General features: G+C 34.6%; 1 protein-coding gene across 1 annotated transcript in view; it reads right to left on the bottom strand.

Annotated features, from left to right (window-relative positions):
* Positions 1–2,677: 2,677 nt before the first annotated feature.
* Positions 2,678–21,502, bottom strand: part of SEMA3A (semaphorin 3A) — a 231,698-nt gene continuing 212,873 nt past the window's right edge. Inside the window, exons 13-16 of the mRNA XM_015572694.1 lie at positions 21,195–21,352; positions 18,880–18,947; positions 7,661–7,803; positions 2,678–6,105 (exon numbers count right to left, since the gene is read on the bottom strand). Of these exons, the coding sequence (XP_015428180.1) occupies positions 5,650–6,105; positions 7,661–7,803; positions 18,880–18,947; positions 21,195–21,352 (825 nt within the window). The 3' untranslated portion in view covers positions 2,678–5,649. The remainder of the gene's footprint in view (positions 6,106–7,660; positions 7,804–18,879; positions 18,948–21,194; positions 21,353–21,502) is intronic.

The raw sequence follows: 21,502 nt of genomic DNA, 5'->3' as shown, positions 1-21,502 counted from the left end.
GGTTTAAAAAGTTAAAGGAGAAACCTTAATAGCGGCAAGTTTCTAATATTAATAAATACATTTTGATAAAAATGTAATAATATTGAGATGAATATTTACTCAAACTTTTCTGAGTGAATATATTTAATAATTGTAAGAATTCAATATACTCTTTGATAGTACACTTCTCCATATGGATACCAGATTTTATTTTTTATGTAGTATAATATTCATTAGGTAATAATTTAACCTCCTTCCCAAACCAAATAAAATGTAACTATTTTCAACAAACATACCACTAGGGTCAAAAATAATGCAAGAAGAAAATGAATAATGTTTCTGAAATTGGTAAATGCCAATAATGCACATTTGAACACAGATGTACCATTTTAATTCAGTATTTAAATTCAAATAGAATTTATTGAATGATATATTGAGACCAATGTTAATTTGTTTATCAGCAATTTAAAACACTGCATGAAAAATATTTAAAGATTAATAAAACTGTTTTTTAAATTCAAAGATGCAAACCTCCTAAAAATTGAGGCATATTCACCAAAAATCCTAAAGTGGAAAAGCGGTTTGTGTTTAGACACACAACTTTGTCTAAAAATGCTTAAGCTTCTATAAATGTATTTATAAAAAAAACAAAGGGTTAAAACATTATAAACTGGGCTACACAAATGACATGGATTTTTAAAAATGTATTTACTTGAGGTATAATGTTTCAGCAAAATGTACAAAGTTGAGATGAAAGTTGAGACTTTAAAACTACCCAAGTTGTGATGATTTGAGTACATTTATAAAACTTTTACGTAGGCACTGTATAAATAAACAGTGTGTCTACAAGTATAATGTTTACATTAGAAGAAATAAAATACATTCTCCTGTTATATGAGAAAACTTTGACAGTTTAATATAATGGTGATGTGGAGTTGACAAATTCAAGATGTGGCCGGGCCTCCTCACTCTTTAAAAACTTGTTTTTTGCGTGTGTGTAAAAATAAGTCTTTGCTTGTCAGCTACATATGCTAAACTCACCTGCATCATTGTTTAGCCCTGAAATACACCATCTAGGGTTAACCATGAACAAATACAAGTTTCATATTTTAATATCTTTGGTAAAGTCTTTTTAAGCCAAAGAAACTATTTGCAAATTAGCAAAGTGATGGTGGGAACCTCTGGCTGAGTATGCTAATACTAGATGAGTGAGGTAATGCTGAAGGAAAGTGAACTGTAAGAGAAATTATCTGTGGAATTGTTAGAGCACAGAAGGGTCAACCTGATGAAGCTGTCTTCTCCCAGCCACTTCTCCGTGAATCCCCAAGTCCAGCTGAAGCGTGGTCAGTTGACCTAGAGAGGAGATCATGGCATAAAGATTAGGTTTGAAGATGGTTGCGGGAACACTGTCTAGTGAGGGCTTCAGCTGAGTCGACACAAAAGAGGTCAACATTACGAGGTAAGGTAGGAAAGAAAGCCAAGGGGGTAGGGGTGGAAGGAAGAAGAGTGCATGACAACACGTGCCAGATGAGAATGCGTGATACAAATAGAGGGCACTAAACCCAGCTCCAGGGGGAAAAAAAGAAAAAATGCACCATTTGACTCATAATCGTGGGGCATTTTACTTTTCTTGACGAACCGCATGCTCCATCCGTTTGGATATTTGTTCCCAGGATGAAAGCACTTTTCATGCCTCTTCTCCATCCTCCTTATTTTGTCTATTCAGCTCTCCTTGCTTCTGTTCATCTGGACAAATCTGTCTTATATTTCAGTGTATAGTTTGCATATTACTTCTTTTCTGCCTGTGTGTGCTTGATTTTGTCTATTCAGCTCTCCTTGCTTCTGTTCACCTGGACAAATCTTATATTTCAGTGTATAGTTTGCATATTATTTCTTTTCTGCCTGTGTGTGCTTACATGTTTGAAATGAAAATCAAGCTCTTTTCTTGGTCAGGTTGACTGTAAAAGTGGTCATATGATATGAGGCATGACTTCTGTGGCTTCATTCACTCTTTCATTTATAGCTTCCCTTAATATATTAACTCAACAAATGTATGTTTCTATAAGTACAAGAAAATTGTTATAAATAAAATATGATTTTGCAGACTTTTTGAAAGATAATGTTTTCCTCTTCATGGAAACATGTTATTTTGTAAATGCGAACATTGATTTTTTTAAAATAATTACTACAAAGTTAAAATAGAAAGGATGGCTGTCTTTGGCATTAGGCCAGTTATATTTAACACCTTATGACTCACTAAGCCATGGAACTTGCAAGATTTCCATTAAAGTGAAATCAAATTGTGTGTAAAAAGTGAATTCATAAAACAAAGGTTTCAAAATATTATGCTATTCACTCCATGTTAATTCTGACTTATAACCTTCAGGATCATTGATTTCAATAACAAATTGCAGACATCTTTGTAGGTCCTGAATAAAACCAAAATGATTATGATAATGACACCTTGTAGAGTTTCATCCCCATATTTTCTCTTTAGGCATGACATAAAAATAACAATATTTCATTTAAAGGTCATAACTTTCCACATCATCACCATAAGTGTAGAACCCAGTTCGCAGATGACCACAATGCGCAAATCTGAGAGCTGATTATGTAGCCTCCTGACTGGGTCTCCACATTTCCTAAACTTTACGTTCCGTGACATCATATGCTGGAGGGGACAGTAAAGACATCTGAATTCAAATGTTTTGAAGAAATGTGTATTTAGCAACTGAATACATGCTGAAAGGAATAATTTACAGCAGCAGTTTCATTACATTTTCTTTCCAGTTTTGTAGTTCCCATCTGAAATGCAATGATAAATACAGATACGGAACATGTGTACCACCTGGAAAAAAACATGCTTACTGAGTGGGCACACACCTCCTGCCCTTAAATAGCACTTAAACCACCTTGTCACCCGGGCGGGAATTCTGGCATTTTCCGGGGATGTTGAACACACTGAAATAGAGTACCTCTACAATGTTGCATTGTACACTCGTCTTCTTTTCAAAATTATTTACATCTCTTTGCCTAATGTGTAGGTAGCAAAAATATTAAGCACATACCATTGAAAATCACTAAGTTAATACATAAAAAGTACTATTAAATGTGCATTTACATGCATTTACATTTTACATTTCATTTCAACTGGGCCATAATTTCTCTGCTGCAATGTACACTTTGCCTACCTTAAGACTGCCATCATAATTTGCTTAAGGACACAGGAGTCTCTTAACTTGGTTTCAGCTCTGATGATCCGTGCATATATCAGTCTATCAAGCTAAATTGAATGGGACATTATTTTTCGTGCAACCTGTCCCCTGTCAGTACACATTGGCAGAAGACTGTAACTGTAATAAGAGTTATTTACCTGCAAGTCATATCCATAATTGTCTTTGAAAACTTAGACCTGATGGCTCATAAAGACATGCCAGTAGATTTGTTAGTTTTTATTTCTTTTAAAGTCTAGACTTTCTTTCCATGGGTATTTCACAATGCTAAACAAAATACATTGAGATATTGGAAGACATCCCGAAATTATTATCTCTAGCCCTTCAAATCTTTTATTTTTGAAGACTAATAAGAAATAAGATACTTTTGTTATTGAGAATAAATTTGTTTCAGTTGCAAATATAGAATGAAATGCAACACCCAATTTTAGTACAGTTAAGATACTCTATAAAAATAAAAGAATGACCTATTTTTGGAATACTCTTTGTTCTTTGATTTACCTTTTACACTTTTTTTCTCTTTATATGAGTGTGTTCTTCAAATAATTTAAAATTCAGATAGCATTAGAGGATGTACTTCTAAAAGTAATACTGTATTCATCAATGGAGCCTAAAATGGTTGAATATTTTTAGGCTTTCATTTGAAACAAGTGTCAACAAATTGTTTATTCAACATAATCATTAAAACTGTAACATGAGCTTCAATTTGTGAAAACTTTCAGCTGATAGAGAAATTTTAGAAAATTCACTGTAGTCTGAGGTGAGAAGTGAAAGCTGAGTTCATTAGAATCCCAAGGCAGAGTTAGAATTTCAGTGCTGCTTTCCTTCAGCAGCAATAGGATGCTTCTTTTGCATTTTTGTGCATGTTGAAGGGCCTACGGAGGGATTTCTGGCAAGGGGAATGCAGTGCAAAAGAAATTACTGTAATGCTGATGGTTCTATGTGCCTTGAAGTCAATGACTCTCAAGGAATCATCTTAGGACAATAAAGCAGGCAAGTGCGTAGTTAATAATCATTACCTTATTTTATAAGTTGTTGCAAGAGACAAAGAGTTTTACATGTTTTAAGTGTGGATTGTGTCTTGGAAAACAGTTTGTATAAAAGTCACTCCCACTGACATGAAAAGAATTAATGTTCTTTAGACATAACTATATTAATGAGAAATAAGAGGCAGTTGATACAGATGTAAACAGAGTTAAGAAATTTGCTTTTAAGATAGTGTTCTTAATATTACTGATTTCTCTTTTTAAAAAAAATTAGGTGGCACAGGTGTAATTCCTAATGGAATCATGAGCGAGAATTCTTATGTCTCAAATATCATGCAGGGATTCAAGCTCAGAATTAAGAGACATTTTCTACCTTATATTAAGATAATGCTTATTAATTTTAAGAAATATGCAGCTCCTTTTCCCCTCATTTATTCATTAAATACAACAAAATGCATTTAATATATCATTTTTTTCTTCCCTTTTTGGGGGGGATTAAATGCTCTATTTTTCCAAGAACATTATGCAGATTAACGTTAATTTAGGTAATACTTAAAGAAGGAGAAGTGTTATTTGTTTGAAACCCCAGAAAAATAAAACATAATTTATCCAGGTTTTAGGAATTAACTTCTAATGATGTGTATATATTTCTAAAACAGAATTATTGGCTCTCCTTCTTGCAGAACAGAAAACAAAATTTTTAAAAAGAAAGCAGCACAGAATTGGTATTTTTAAAGCAAAAACTATATAGCACAATAATTGTAAGACAAAAACCTACTCTAGCTTAGGAAAGAGCTAAATTTTACTGCATATTTGTCATGGTACATTTAAATTATAGTTTTAATAAAATACATCTTTAGATCAAAGCTGAAAGAAGACATCAGTAGTAGATCAGTGTATTCCATTTTTCTTCTGGATGATGGATGGTTTATGTTTTTCATATTTCCACAGACCATTTCATTCAGTATCATTTTACTCCTCCAGTACATATAAACGGGAGTGCTGGTAGACAGAAATATCCATGAATCCAACCACATTTTGGAATATTCATCAGCTTAGTAAATCCATGCAGTTTATTTTAAAGTTTTAGTTAAATAAAATGGCTTTGCTGATGCAATTTTTCTTCTTTAGATGGCAATATGGCAAATGACATTTTTATTTCTCAGGCAAAGAAAGCAAAACCTGTACAGTGAAATCCCATAGGAAACGTTAAGACTGCTACAGGGAACATCTGTGTTCACCTGACCTCTATTACGTGTTGGCATTAGGAAGAAAGCCTGTTAGGAAAGTTACTCATGGACTTAATTTATAATTGGTGGAACTCAGTTGCATTTCCCACCGTTGTAAACATCCACATAATGCCATGAAAAAAGTTCATGTATATTGCATTTTTTCCAGTTACTGTCTTAAGCAAGTTTCTACTGGTTTGAGGTTTCTAGAGGTAATGAAACTCAGACACTTCTGGGTGCCCTCTCAAATTCGTGGGTCCTCCTGTTTCTACCTTTCTTATTTTCCTGTAAATGCTTCCATTTGTTACTGTTCCCCTGGGCATGTCCTGGCCTTTGCCGACGTTGTTTTCGGTCCCTTTTCCAAACTTGTTCACAGAACTCATCCATTGTGTTCAGGTTGGGGTGGTTGATGAGCTGCATGAAGTCTCTGTACCAGACCTTCTGGCTGGGTGTCATGCTGTTGGGCATTTCTTTGGTCTTAGGGCCATCTCCATCATCATCTTTATGAAGAAGTTCTTCCAAATGCTCTGTGTCAATGACCTCCAGGGTCACTTTAAGAAGAGTTTGCATAAATCCGTGTTCCACGGCATGACACAGGTAGTTGCCTGAATTCCTCCGCTGTAGACTACGCAGGAGAAGGCCTTGTTCTGTCCTGATGATATGATCATCCACTCTAATCTAGCAGAAGGAACAAAAAGGCAGTAAAATATATATATATCTATTTAAAAGAAATCTAATTTCTGAAACTCTATCTCTGTAAAAATTTAGATTATGTATTGAAGTACATTGTAACACTTAAAGTTTCTAGCTTAAGAGATACGCTACCACTTTCCTATCAGAAAAAAGAATTATAAATTTGTCAATTGTTTTTTAAGATGCATTGCAAAACACTGGCTCCCTATGGTTTTAATAAACTTTCTCATTACAATAATTTAAAATACTCAAGGTAATGGGAGGAAAGTACAAATACATACTTTATTTTGTACATTTGAAAGAAGGCATATAAATATAGGAGAAAGTTAACATTAACTATTGGGATTAGAAATGCAGAACCATGATAGTAGAAAACAATGCAGCATTAGAATGAACATATAGTAAGATTTGAAAAAAATAAAACACAAAAATTAGCAATGGAGCAAGTAGAAAAAGTGTAGGTTTACAAGCTTAATAATTGTTTATTCAATTTCCTAAGTCTTAGATGTGACATAACCATGTAGATATGCTCTTGAAGTTATTTAATCTCACTTTTATTTTGAATACAACTTCTACCAGAGATGTCTAACAAAAACAAGCAAAACCAACCTTGACATTTGTGTGATGTGATTGCATACTTAAAGACTGCTTCAGATGTCAAAAAAGATAATGGGATAATTTTTGCCTTTATATTCAGGTTATGTTTATAAAATTGTCTGCGCATAATACATTTAAAAATAACCTGCGTAGTCTGGTTACACTTATTTAACGCTTGTAGAAAGCTCAGAGTTCTCACTGATATTTTCTGTGCACAGTTCTCCATTTTTACAGAGGAATACATGTATCCATTGAGGAGGAAGCTCTGTCTGATGCTACATGCCAAGTTCATATGAGAGCTCATACTGGGACGTTCCATACTTCATCATAAATCTACTACTCCCTTTCCCAAACCTGTGTTTCCCATTGGAGGTGGAAGTTAATGAAGAAAAACACACACACACATATTTAGATAGCAGAATTCATTGAACCAAAAATAAAATTACTAAAATTACTAGGGGGATTTGATTTTTCTCAGTGGTCGGCAAACTCATTAGTGAACAGAGCCAAATATCAACAGTACAACGATTGAAATTTCTTTTGAGAGCCAAATTGTTTTAAATTTAAACTATCTAGGTAGGTACATTTTATTAACTTAATTAGGGTATTCCTAAGGCTGAGGAAGAGTCACACTCAAGGGGCCAAAGAGCTGCATGTGGCTCGCGAGCTGCAGTTTACCGACCACGGCAACAAATATACATAACTGCTTTGTCGATAACTACAGAAAGAAGAAAGAAGATTCTAAAATATACCCACAAATGGCTTCTGAGACAAAACTCACATGTGTTTCTCCAACTCCTAGCACAAAGCCTGTAATATAATCAGCCCTCAATGAGTAATTGTTTAATGAAGGAGCTATTATGGAGTGAGGAAAAGGATAAAGATGCACAGCACCCCCTCTCCCCACTCCCCCCCCAATATCCACTCGGCTTCATTGCTATACCTCTTCTTTTCGCTCTTCATTTCGCCTCTGGAACTGCCAATAGACCAGAGCTCGCTGTGACTTCGGGCTGCACTCCAGGAACGTGCTGCTGTTTTCCACCCCGTAGATGATTCTTTCTTCAAGGCTGTGCCCGTGGTGCTTATCTGTTCCGGGAGGAAGAAATGAAAGGAGAAACGTTGGAGAAATCAACTCAACTTTTCAATGTATTTACTTATTTGGAAATTCAAGAGATAAATTTATTGCCAAGTTGGGAGTCTTTTTCAAATTGATTGTGGATGGCAGAAATGTCAAGGATGTAAAGTTTCAGAACCCAACTGCTTATCAAAATAGACATTACTTTGGTATGGATTACATAAGCCACGTGCAGATATTTGTCTACCAGAAAATAGCATGACAACAATAAAATCTGTCATATGTGCAGTATAACTATACATTTTTAGAGGCCATGATAACTTTCTCTAAGAAATGATTTTCACTGTAAAACTCTATGCTCTGATCAGTGGGGCCAGTTCATATTATAATATTTTCCAGCAGTAAAGTTATTTAACTAGGCCTTGGAAAACAAGATTTTGCCTCTCTGTATTTTTTATCTGTAAAATTAAATTTACCAACCAATACTTATCTAGTATTTTACAAAAGGTAGAGTTCAGGAATTTTATACTCCCTGCCAATAACTCCCAAATAGTCCACAGGTTTGTTCTGAAGATCAATTGGTGTGAATGGTTGGGATGGCTCAGAGGAAAGAGGCGCAATTCTGACGCCATGTGGTTTCAATTGTTCTTATTTTAAAATGACACATCTTTCAATATTTTTAAGAATCAGAGTAAAGATATGGCAAGAGTCGATAATAAAATGCAACAATAAGAAATCCTGTTTCCTGATTAAGTTTCTATTATTTTACCCTTTATGTAACCTCCTTCAATGTGGTAAATGAAACACAGTTAAGATCAAAAGTATGACACAGGGGGTGTAGGTAAAACTCATTTAGAGTAAAAAAAATCCTCCTTATTATCTTGTATAATCCTGTTTCCATTATGACATCCTGCACAGTCTGGAACTCATTATATTAACTTAGAAAATAATAAATATATTTTCATATGCATAGAGGGCTGACAGTAAGAGACAGATGAAAACTTTTTATTCTCTATTTCAAACTTAGCTAGATTTTTCATTTAAAAGTCCGTCCCCCTCTTTTTTGGCATCACTTTGACAGTTTTACTCTCCTTATAATCAAAATGAGTACTTTTGTTTGTCAGGCACAATATGATTGCTCTCATTAGATTTAAAACTTTCCAAATCCTCCTTCCATCTAATCCCTGTGTACGTGGCCGATGTCCACCATCTCTCAGTCTCACCCTGCCTAGAATCAACCTTCTGCCTCCATTTGCTATTTCCAGGAATGTCAACTTCAGTGCCTTTTCCTCTATAGATGGAAGTGTGAAATACAAGTTTTTTAATAGAGAGAAGTGTCTGTCCCTTCTTACTTAAAAGATCAACCCCTTAGAAATAGGAAAAAACAACAAACAGGAAATGAATGAAATGTAAAGAAACAGCATTTAATCTATTTGAAGTCACTTTTTTCCGTAGTGGAGATATATATCTTTTTCAATATCGACATTGAATTTGGTAGTATTTTTTCGCTGAAATTATTAGTGATTGAATAGATATGGCACATGTTGCTCTGTTAGTTTGTAAGACATATGCTTCCCTGGATGGAGAGAAATTGCATCTCTCTGCTGGAAAGTCTTCTTTGCTTCAGGAGCTACCACGAATTATTAAAATGCATGTCACAGAGGTCAATACAGTTTACATGGAATATCTCTTTCCTGCTAATTGCTGTGCAGTTTAAACTTTTTTGACTTATAAATCCTTTAAGTTGGAATATTAGCCTTAACAAAGAAGGAAATCTGCAATAAGCAACAAATTAGATAGATCTTGAGGACATGCTAAGGGAAATAAGCCACTCACAGAAGAACAAATACTGTATGATCCTACTTATCAGTCTACAAGGTATCTACAATAGTCAAATTCCTAGAAGCTGAAAGTAGAATGGTGGTCACCAGGGGTGGGAGGGAAGGTGGTATGGAGTTGCTAATCAATGAGTATATAGTTTCAGTTATGCAAGATGAATAAGATTTTGAGCCTGCTGTACAAAATTGTACTTATAATAAACAGTACTGTACCATACACTTAAATTTTGTTAAAATGGTTCTTTTCACACCAATAAAAATTTAAAAAGTAAAAAAAAAGAAAGTTTTAATTTAGTAAAAGAAATCATTTTACTTTTAGGAAGAGACTTTTCATTCCAGCTCTAAATATTCATGAAATCCTAAGGTACATGACAGTATGACAACACAGAAAAAAAAGTCTACTAGATTCAGAAACAAACAACACGGTGATCCACTATCTTCTGGTTTACCAACCATGAGTCCCAGGCCTTGTTGACTTGTCTCTCACCTAAGGTATGTTACTATAAATAGCTATAGAAACATAAGGTATAAGAAAGTTATTGATTTCAAACATAGAACTTTTTTAATACTTTCGTAGAATAGTTACGCCAAAGCCAAGACCAATGTAACTTGTATAATAAGAAAGAAGAGGCTTTACTATTAATATATTAGTAATTAGGTACATTTAAAAAAATCACTAAGTTGTCTTCTTCTCAATTAATTTAATCATACTATCTGGTCTATAGAGAGTTTTGGGGTAACCTTCCCAATAGTCTTGAGAAACCTGCTTAGTTTTTAGTTTCTCTCCAAGATCTCCCAGGTGATAGAAAACATTTTCTTTCTGGTATAATTTTTTTAGGAATTATTTAGATTTTCATGAACAATTTAATTTTTAATGTACTTTGTGACTCATCAGTTGATCATATTTCCCCTTCTACATTGGCCAAAAAAATCCTTTAGTAAAATTTATGTCTTACCCTTATAACTTCTTTTTTTAAGTGTATTTTTATTGATTTCAGAGAGGAAGGAAGATGGAGAGAGAGAGAGAAACATCAATGATGAGAGAGACTCATTGATCAGCTGCCTCCTGCCTACTGGGGATAAAGCCAGCAACCCCGGGCATGTGCCTTGTCTAGAATCAAACCTTGGACCCTTCAGTCTGCAGGCCAATGCTCTATCTCCACTCAGCCCAACCAGAGAAGGCCCTTATAACTTCTTGATATGTTTTTCCTGCATGACTGTTTTTGTTCTCTGTCAGCATACTTTCTTTGCCTATGTGACATTATCACTATCTTTATCTTATATTTGTATTTAATCAAATAATTGCAAATTGTATGAAATCTTAGTTTGTTTAACAATTATACATAACAAAATACTTATAACCCTTTAAAATATTTTCTTTCTTGTTCATAAAATATATCTACATAAAAATAACAGTATAATGTCTGAATACAGAAATAATCATAAAAATGTAAGGTGGTATTATTGTCATGGTTGTTCTTTTAATATTTTGAACTGTTAATTCATTCAAAAGTTAGAATATTTTATTGAGAATTCCTACTAGACAAATTATGTACTCCTCCCCAACATCAAACCCGCTCCTCCACCACCAAAAAAAAAATTGTTTTCTTTTATGCTTCCTAGCATCTTGTTTTGCATATATCTTTACAGTTTTGTAGTTTATTTATTAGAATTAATTATTAATCTAGCTATCTTCCTCCAAACTATACATTCTATAAGACAGTCATTAACCCTTGGCTGAAGTTTGCTGAATGGCAAATCTAGGCAACTATTTAACACTCCCCACTGGGTATGTGTCCACAACCAAGGCACATGCCCCCGACTGGAATCGAACCTGGGACCCTTGAGTCCGCAGACCGACGCTCCATCCACTGAGCCAAACCGGCCAGAGCTACCCTGTATTTAAAGCTAAAAATCTCATGTAACTTTGACATCCTCAAGACAGATTTACCATAGTTTTATTGAAAATAATTTAAAACCTAATCAATTAGAAAGGGCACAAGGTATATAACCCTGATTATGACAGAATGCATTGTTAAACATTTAAAATAGTCTAAATTTGTTAAGTTTTAGAATGTTACAACAGTTGATTTGAGATAATGTGAGAGAAAATGATGACTACTCAAGTATTCTCCAGAATGAAAAAAATTCCAAATATGGGATAAGAAGAGAAATAAATTTTATAAATCAAAGAATACAGGCTAATATGTCCAGGGGCACCTAAATCTCTAAAGGATGTCCTTGCTAATGAGTAATCTTGTAGATTTCCAGAAGGAAAGTAATTTTAATGTAATCCACTTAGAAATATATTTCACACTTAGAAAGCAACTGTTTTGAATACAAACTTTTGTAATGAAAATTACCAGTAGACAAGAAGGGTATAGTTGTTAAATTTGCATAATGAATTCTCATGGGTTGAGTTGAATATTTAGAGCAAAATAATTGAGAGAGCAACAAACATTAAAATAATTTCAAATACACCACAGTGTTTTTGAATAACACAATGTTACAATATGTTGCAGCTGTTAATGACAAGAAATAATATTTTTAAGGAAGCAATCTTCAATTAATCATTTCCTCTTTTAGTGGAATAATTTATGGAAATGAAATGAGCCTAATAAACCAGAAAGAATGGGAGGAAAGAAATAAGTTAAATAAATTGCTTCCTTTTGTAACAACAGAAAGTCATGATATCCATCATTTGGCTAGAAATATCATATTGCTAAAGGCCTTATTTAGTATTTGATTCTCTTCCAATAAAGCAGAAACAGAGGGCATCACATTTCAGCTTTCCATTTATTTCACTCTCCATTTTAACCCCATAAATGTCTTCCAAGATTGAAATGTTAATAATGAAAGAATCTTAAAAAATTGATATCATGTAGAAAAGACAAAGTTGGGTGAGTTAATGAAATGAGTTTATTCAACTATTTGGTCACTGTTATTATTTTTGATGTTTTCCCAAATTATCTTATTGAAAAGTTGAATTTCATAAATAATGAAAATACAACAATTTGGGGGAGGGGCAAATGGTTGTAAATTATTTTAAATATTTAGCAAATACAGTTAATAGCTGATGTACATAAAGATAAATCCAATTTTAATTGTTAAATTGTTTTTGTATTGTAATTTTAATATTTTACTGTATAGATTTTTTCTCAATAATATTTGCTGTTAAAGTTCAAACAAAGCCGAAACCGGTTTGACTCAGTGGATAGAGCGTCAGCCTGTGGACTGAAAGGTCCCAGGTTCGATTCTGGTCAAGGGCATATACCTTGGTTGCAGGCGCATCCCCAGTGGGAGATGTGCAGGAGGCAGCTGATCGATGTTTCTCTCTCATCGATGTTTCTAACTCTCTATATCTCTCCCTTCCTCTCTGTAAAAAATCAGTAAAATATATTTAAAAAAAAAAGTTCAAGCAAAGAAGGAAAATATTTTGTTTAAAATGCTCTTATTGGTATACAGATAGCTAGATGCATAAATAACAGATATGACCAGGGCATTTTAATTTTATTGTTCATAGGTACTTCTTGTTTCAGAGAGAGTCACTAGTATCTTATTTTTTAGTGACTTATTAAAATTTGAAATAAGAAAATGAAATTGAGGTATTATGAAGTTACTATTAGGCCATCTGAATAATTATATTTAACTAGAGGCCCAGTGTGCATGAAATAGTGCACGGTTAGGGTCCCTAGGCCTAGCCTGGCCTCCGTCGCATGGCCTCTGCTGCCCTGCAATGCTACGTGAAGCTTCCCGCCCAGGACATTCTGTGAACCTCGCGACTGCTCCACGAGGCTCCCCCAACCCCTCAACTGCTCCGCAAAGCTTGCTGCTGTCCCGTTAAGCTAGCTGCTGGATGCTCCGTGAGACTCCCCCCGGCCCCTGCCCCGTGACTGCTTCGCGAAACTCACTGCCATCTGGGTGACTGCTCTGCTAAGCTCATGGCCACCCCGCGAAGCAGCCCACCCCTGCCACTCAATAGTCCCCAGTCCTACCCCGTCACCAGCACCCCTTTATGGTGAGTGGCTCAGGGCCGGGGGTGAAGGGGGACCGAAAGGTGCTTTATGCACTTCATGGTGACCAGTCGCCCATTCGGTCATAATGGCACTTAGCTTTTTATATATATTAGGCTACTGGGCTTAATATCTTGTGATGACCAAACCTACAATGCTTCTTAGCATAGAGCAGGCTGAAACTCAATTACATGAAAAGCAACCCCAATATCAATAAATATGCTGTAATATTGATTTAGTCTATATTGAATATATAACATGTCTTATTTTCAGCACATTCATAATCTGTATGTCAGAGTAAAATTATCAGGAATTTTTATATTTAAAGACATAGACTTTGATGCTTCATTTACTTTTCCCCAAGAGGTATGATAGGAGATGATGGAAAATACCCACTTGCCGAAGTATAAACCTTCCATAAACAATAATGAAAATACCATCTTCCATTCTAACATGCTTTCCTTTTAAGTTTTGGAACTTAAGAAATATAGCATGCTTAAAAGTTTTCTGTTTACAATGGTTAAATTATAGGCGTAAAAACATTTGGGTGATCTCTGGTGACATATTTTAAAAGTTTAATAAAGAACAATGATGGCATTAACTATTTCAAATTTCTTATTCAGGTTGTATATGCATGTTCTGCACACATATACTATGAATAATTGAATTATTTGCCTAAGGTACTATCAGAAGATGATTATTGTGATAATTAATTATCTCCATTATCTCCAGTTGAAATAGTTTCAAAAAGCATTTACAAAAGTTATAATAACAAAAGCATATTATGCTAATTAGACCAGACAGCCAAACGACTTTCCGACAACCTTCCAGACAAAGTCAGGGTGGGGCTGCGAGGGCCAAGTCCCTTGTACGAATTTCGTGCATCAGGCCTCTAGTAGAAGAAAGATAATACTTAAGTTCATTCTGTAATGCGATGACCGAATAGCAGGGACCTGAGCAGCCGCAGGCTCCCAGGGCCGCCAGCCCCCGAGTGCCAGCACACCCTCAGGCCTGGAATAATGATGCATTCACAGTGAGCCCAGAATCACTGCAAGCTGGGAGCAGGTGGGTGCTGAGGGGGGGGGGGGTTGTTGTTTTTTTTAAAATATATTTTATTGTTTTTTTACAGAGAGGAAGGGAGAGAGATAGGGAGCTGGAAACATCGATGAGAGAGAAACATCGATCAGCTGCCTCCTGCACATCTCTTACTGGGGATGTGCCCGCAACACAGGTACATGCCCTTGACCGGAATTGAACCTGGGACCTTTCAGTCCACAGGCTGACGCTCTATCCACTGAGCCAAACCGGTTTTGGCCAGTTTTTCTATTTTAGCAGTATACTAAAAAATGCTGTATCTTAAATTCAGTGACATCTTAGACTTGATACAACTTGGTAATTTATTAAAGTTAGGGATTTTTTTTGGACTGACATCATGCTCACCTATCATATCGTCCTGCTTCTCTTGGGGCTAAAAGTTCAGAATCATAGTTGGACGCTTCTACATGTATAAAAGAAGCCGAAGCACAGACCAGATTAGCACTGCCACAAAATACTATATTCACAACTCTGTAGACTATGAAAATGACTCGGCCAAAGGTATTTTATGAAATTTTGATGCCAACCAAGACATAAATTGAGCTAGTTGTGGAGATAATTAAGAAGATTGAATTCTGTGGATGTTTTACAATGGGGACACTAGAAGGGAATGTAGAACAGCCAAGGGAACTATTACAAAGTGAAATTCAATGATGCCGTTAAACTAGAAGTTAGGATATAAAATATTTCCAAGATTAAAAAATCTAAGATGATGTTAATTTAAAAACTGCTCCTTATGGCGCAGCTTTTTCTTCTCTGGGTTTGTAGACCACAGTTTGAGTCATTCTTGTTTGGTAAGGAAAGGAACAGGGGAGGTAGTTTAAAGGTAAATTATCTCCGCCTCTCACGCTCTTGAATGTAAATTCAGACTGGCTTCAATTTTGTGCGCAACAGTTATTCAATGGGAGGAAACATTGCAGAAACGTGAGGTTTGTCGTTAGCATTCTGAATGAGGTATAAGCAGGAAGACAGGAGGATCTGCCAGCACAGATATATTTAGGGCTTTGTACTAAAATTTCCCTACGTGAAGGGCCACTAGTGACGAAAGAGAGCCTTCTGGGTGGAGGGGAAGGGGAGCTGGATTATCTGTTTCACCTAGGCCAGCTCACCATTAGTGCAGCCTTTACCCAGAGGGGGCAGAGCGCTGAATGAGTGCTAAAGGTTTCATCAAGAGGAAAATTTCTTCCACTTCATTCTGAATTATTTTATATAGTCTCTCTAGTAAAACCTCAGGATATGTAAAATATAGAGTGTTATGAACTCTGTTTACCATCACAGCTGGAACTGATTGTCTTGAAGTGTATAATTTGGCTTCAAGTTGCTTAGCAGCTTTCCGTGAAAATATACCTTTGTATGTTTCCATATGAGCACAACTATTTTATTCCATGCGGGATATGACATTAGCAAGACAATATCCATGACTTAATAGGGTTGAGCTCTGGATTTTTGTCCATTTTACTTTCAAGTATTGATAACACCTATTTCAAGACAATTCACTGATTCCCAAGGTGCGACTCAGCCTGGCCAAATGGGTATACCTGTTTCCAAACATTAAAATTTACTATAATCTTTGGTGTCTACATATATATATTTATGCTTTATCAATTATCAAACAAGCAGACAAGGAAATAAGAGGCCTTCAAAAAGGGAATGTTTTATTGCTGCAGAACTTCTTGGGCTATTTTACCATTTCCTCCCATATATCACAAACATCTCCTTAGAGTTAGTTGTTCACCCCCCACTCTGCCACACACACACACACACACACACACACACACACACACCACTTAGTAACACTGAAGCACAGCAATTCTCCTCCCTCTTTACGGTGTGCATTCCAATGGGAGAATTGGGAGAAAGCTTGATTCACATTCATTTTACTTTCTGTAGGTAAGCAATTCTATAGCAGCAATTTTTACAGGCTTCCACCAAACTAATTTCATCAGAGCACAATTTTAAAAGCTGAAGCACTCTCTAATGCCTAATCAATCAACAGTCAACAACATTAACTTATTCACAGCTTCCCATTTTAAAAAGTACATATGTCTTTGGTCAGCTTTTTTCTTGCATATGTACACTCATAATTCCAGCAAATATATAATTAAAAAAATACTAACTGGGGCCCTGGCCAATTTTGTTCAGTGGATAGAGTGTAGGCCTGTGGACTGAAGGGTCCTGTGTTTGATTCCACTCAAGGGCACATGCCCATGTTGCGGGCTTGATCCCCAGTAGCAGCTGTGCAGGAGGCAGCCAATTAATGATTCTCTCTCATCATTGATGTTTCTATCTCTCTCTCTGAAATTAAAAATGTTTAAAGAAAAACCTAACTGGGTCTTTGAAGGGACTGGATTTCTAAACAAATGGATGAATCTCTAAAATGTTGTATTCAAACTGTATGGTATTAAAATTGTAAAATGATTTTTATATTATATTACAAATTGATTATCACTGAAATGTAAATTTTTGTAGCAATGTTCAAAATATAGCATAATTTCCTATATATACTGAAGTTTAAAAATTATTTATTAGTTAATTGATTGACATTTCTTAAGATATTTTATTTCTGTATATTTTAATAAAAACAATGTATGACAAATAACTTATTCAAAAAACAATAGATATTATTTAGTTCAAATCTTTACTGGTAAACCAAAACAATAAGTATCTATGCTTTATTTGAAATATTTAGATTATTCATTCAACAAATATTTACCTACATGATATTTATTATCATGATATTCATGATATTGCATCTGTTATAGCCCCAGAGATATAAGAATGAGAAAAATAGCAAGGTACATACCAATATTGAGATTAAAGTCTGATAAAAAATGAGCTTTAGCTATATCATCTTATATCTTTTATTTTCACTTGTTATCATTAATTCTCTATAGCTAAGCATGCAGATTATTTAATACAATGAATTAATATTTCATAAGACTGCATAGCTTAAATAGTGCTTATCATAATTCAATATTTTTACATAAAATAGATGAATAGAAGGCTAGTGAATGTTTTGTTGTTTATTATGCCATTTGAAAGATTTAAGTGGGTAGACTAAGAATGCACTATATTTACAATAACAAAAATCAATAACATTTACTCAATATAATGGCATATTTTTTCTTTATAATAAGAACAATAACACAGGAAAATCCTTGGTTAGAAAATTTTGCAAGAAAAGTTGACCCCAAATATAGGCTAAGTTCATGGCTGTCTGTCTCCTGGTATTGCTATCCTCCAAACAATCCTGTGAATGATCATCAACCAGATACCAGTGCATATAGGACACACGACAGGGATCTGACTTTCAGAAAAGTAGTTAGGTTTTAGAATGCGTGCTAGGGATGCTAGTGTGCTGCTTGTGCAGTGTGTTTTCTCTTGTTACATTAGTGAAACATGAATATTCTATTTGCAGAATTAGTAGGTCAAATCCAAATTAACGGATAAACATATTAGACCTCCCTTTAAGATTAATGTAAAAGACACCAAAAAAGTTAATAGTATAATTATGTTCAATTACATGTAAAATGTTCTCATTTTAGCTATGAATTCTTCATAGCAGTGATGTCATTGATAAGTCTCCCCAGCAGAGGGAAGCACAGCTTCATTATTATTTTTGTAAAGGGTTGAAGTAGGAAAGTGAGATATTCTATAATTTTACTCCATTTTACATGAAGACTGGCATAAACTAAGCACCTGGACATGAAGTAGGCCTTGAAATCTATTAGGAGGCATAAAATGAACTTTGTCCCAAATCCCTAGTTCAGGAGAATATCCTATTAGTAAATCAGTGTGAAAATACCGGAATTATCTTCTATTGGATTAGGATATCCAATAACAATATATTGGGTACCATCAGCATATTAATGAATACTTTGAGTGAAATTTTAAGAATACACTTTCTTCTTTGATATATTTAAATGAATATTTTTGTTGCCTACTAGTCTCTCATGGCAACTATATATGAAGTCATGTACTTAAACTGGCTTCTTTTGTTAATATGAGAATATTGAGCTTTACGTCTCATAAAGGTTTAAAATCGTGATGAGTGTGCCTTGCATGTGTGTAGCTATGCTTTATTTCTTGTGCTTTTACGCCAGTGTTACCAGGTTGAAAGATGAAAAATGTTGTAACTTACCATGGTGTTGTAAGTCTGAACAGTGAGTTAGCGGGTCCCCATTTCGTATATCTTGTCGTCTTGTGCGTCTAAAACAATTCATTTAAAAGATGTTATTGTATTTCTTTTCCCTCTTGGGAATGTGTCATAAGAATTAAGGTGAATTAAAAAGCAAAGACTTTAAGAGTTTATTGAAAGAGATGCAGCCATGACTAAAATATTTTAAAGTACTTGTAAAAGCAGTTTCCAAGCTGATCAAAATGGGAAACAGTATACAAATCTATTAACAATGTGTTAAAAGACTTTCAGTCACTGATAACAAATATTCTTTCTTTTTTTTTTCTACTGGATGTGATCCAATAAGGACCTAACATCTAGAAACTCCTAAATTCTTAACATCTTAAATTCTTATTCTGAGCAAAAAGCATGAAAAATGGAATCGCAATCCATTTCTTCAATAAACAGAATTAAACATTTTTTTCTGATCACTAATGAGGAAGTAAGCTTGAAAATTAAAATTCACATGAATGTTCTCTTTCTCTTAACACATATCTTTGTTATGTTAATAGAGTTCCTTTAAGTTTAAAAGTATAAAGATTATGGATTCTATTTTTAAGTTAGTTCTTAATTTTCTTGTATGGTTGCTATATCAACCTTTTTTAAAAGAAAATATGTCTTTTATGACCATAGGGCTATGATTGCAAACTGATTTACCCGTGAAGTGAATAAAAGAAGAAAAGCAACAATAAATATTGATCAGCAAGGCCTTCTTTTGTCAGAATAAGGCGGAAGAGAAGACAATGAACTCACCTCTAAAAGAAAAGCCAAAGTTGCTATAAAAATCTAAATGAGTTTCTCCTACATTGTACTGCTCAGATCATGTTAGCTGCAGTACATTCTGGGTGTCCCAGCTGCACTTAGCCAATGGTTGGCCCGGAAGAAAGAGGTTGGCTTTAGCAATTGTGGTGCAAACAAGACATGTACTTCCAGAAAGAGCCTAAAAGTGGAGACTGGCTATGTGTAACAGACCGGAAAAGATTGGGGACACTCGCCCAACTGTTTTCTGCATCTATTTTAATGGGTATTGTCTTTCTGAAAAGTTAGTTACCATCCCTAAAAAGAGCTCTCACAAAGGCCATTGAGAATTTGTTACTGTATTCATAAATTTAGAAGTCCAAAGTATTTATAGATTCCTATTTGTAGAATTGGTGAGACTATCAACAGATGTTGCACATTTCAAAATTGAGCCAACAAGAGAACTTGTGAAACACGAACCACAAAGCACTTGGGAAGGCATTTTTTACTGCATTTTAAGCTTTTGAAAAAATGCCATCACAAGGAATACATAAATGTGAGGTCTTTAAACATCCTTTACAAAGAAACATGCAGTTGGATTAAGTAAAATCTGCTAGGCATAACAAAATGTGTTAATAATAACTTCTTCAATCATGAATGGTAGGAATGCAATAGACACATTTCAAATTTATAACACACAGCTTTTTAACATATCAGAGCTGTAGTTATGATTTTTAATCCTTCTTATTAAAATTAGCTTAAAACTAGAAAGGATTATTACTAAATTAGGCAATATTATACATTTTCCCATGAAAAGGAAATAATACTCAATTTTAGTTCAAACATGAATTCACATTTTTGAGTAACATTAAAAGCCCCATAAAGCTAAATGATTTCAGGAACCGTAACATTTTAATCAAATACTTAATTTGATTGCTGTAAAAACTGCACATTGTTATTTTTTAAATTATCCATAGTTTCTTTAATCAATAATACATGATCTCCACAGTAAGTTTTTGTTTTAAATGTTAACTTCCAACAAAATCAGTAGGAATATGAAAATGATACAAACATATCATCCCAATGCTGAGTGTTAAAGGCTTAAGAAAACTCTATTTACGAAATGGAATAGGCTAATACTACCATGGCACTTAATATTATGAACTATCTTTTATCCACATGGACTGATTATATGATAGATTTAAGTTGAAGATGATTTACCACTACATTTCCCCCCGTGTAAAATGAAGTTGCAAAACTTTATCATTTCCAAGTACAAACATTCAAAGATATGATTGGGATGTTTTAGATTTCCCTCGGTAATTAATTAAAACCATTTATCCCATTACATTTGTACCCAACTATCCTATTATATATTTTCTGATTGTTTTGACTAAGGAAAAGGGGGAAAACAACCACCTCCAAACCGCTTTTTACTAATGGAAAACAGTTGGTATACTTATATGAAGGAAGCCGTTTCAAAAATGAAATCAGGTAGAAGAAGTAGCAAACATTTTGTTTACTTCTAGTATCTCTCCTACCTCTTTGCAGTAGGAAAATAGCGAGAGCAGGAGGAGCCATCCCAGGCACAGTAAGGGTCTCGGGCGAGGCAGCACTCCGCACAGGCTTTCCCGTAGATGTCACACCGGTGCAGAGGCAGCTGGGCCACCCCCGCCATGGAGCCGATGTAGAGCTGTTGCTGTAGAAAGAATTTATGATTATGACAAAACTAACTTGTTTTTCAAAGTTTTCTTTAAAAAAGTGTATACGTATCAAAGATAAATTTATATTTTCAGGTTTTAAAAAAAAATCTCATTATTGGTAGTTTCTTCAAAGGCCTGGCAGATAA

The sequence above is a fragment of the Myotis davidii genome, unplaced genomic scaffold (assembly GCF_000327345.1).
Source record: "Myotis davidii unplaced genomic scaffold, ASM32734v1 scaffold49, whole genome shotgun sequence".
Taxonomy (NCBI): Eukaryota; Metazoa; Chordata; class Mammalia; order Chiroptera; family Vespertilionidae; genus Myotis; species Myotis davidii.
This window is presented reverse-complemented; position numbering and strand designations above follow the sequence as displayed.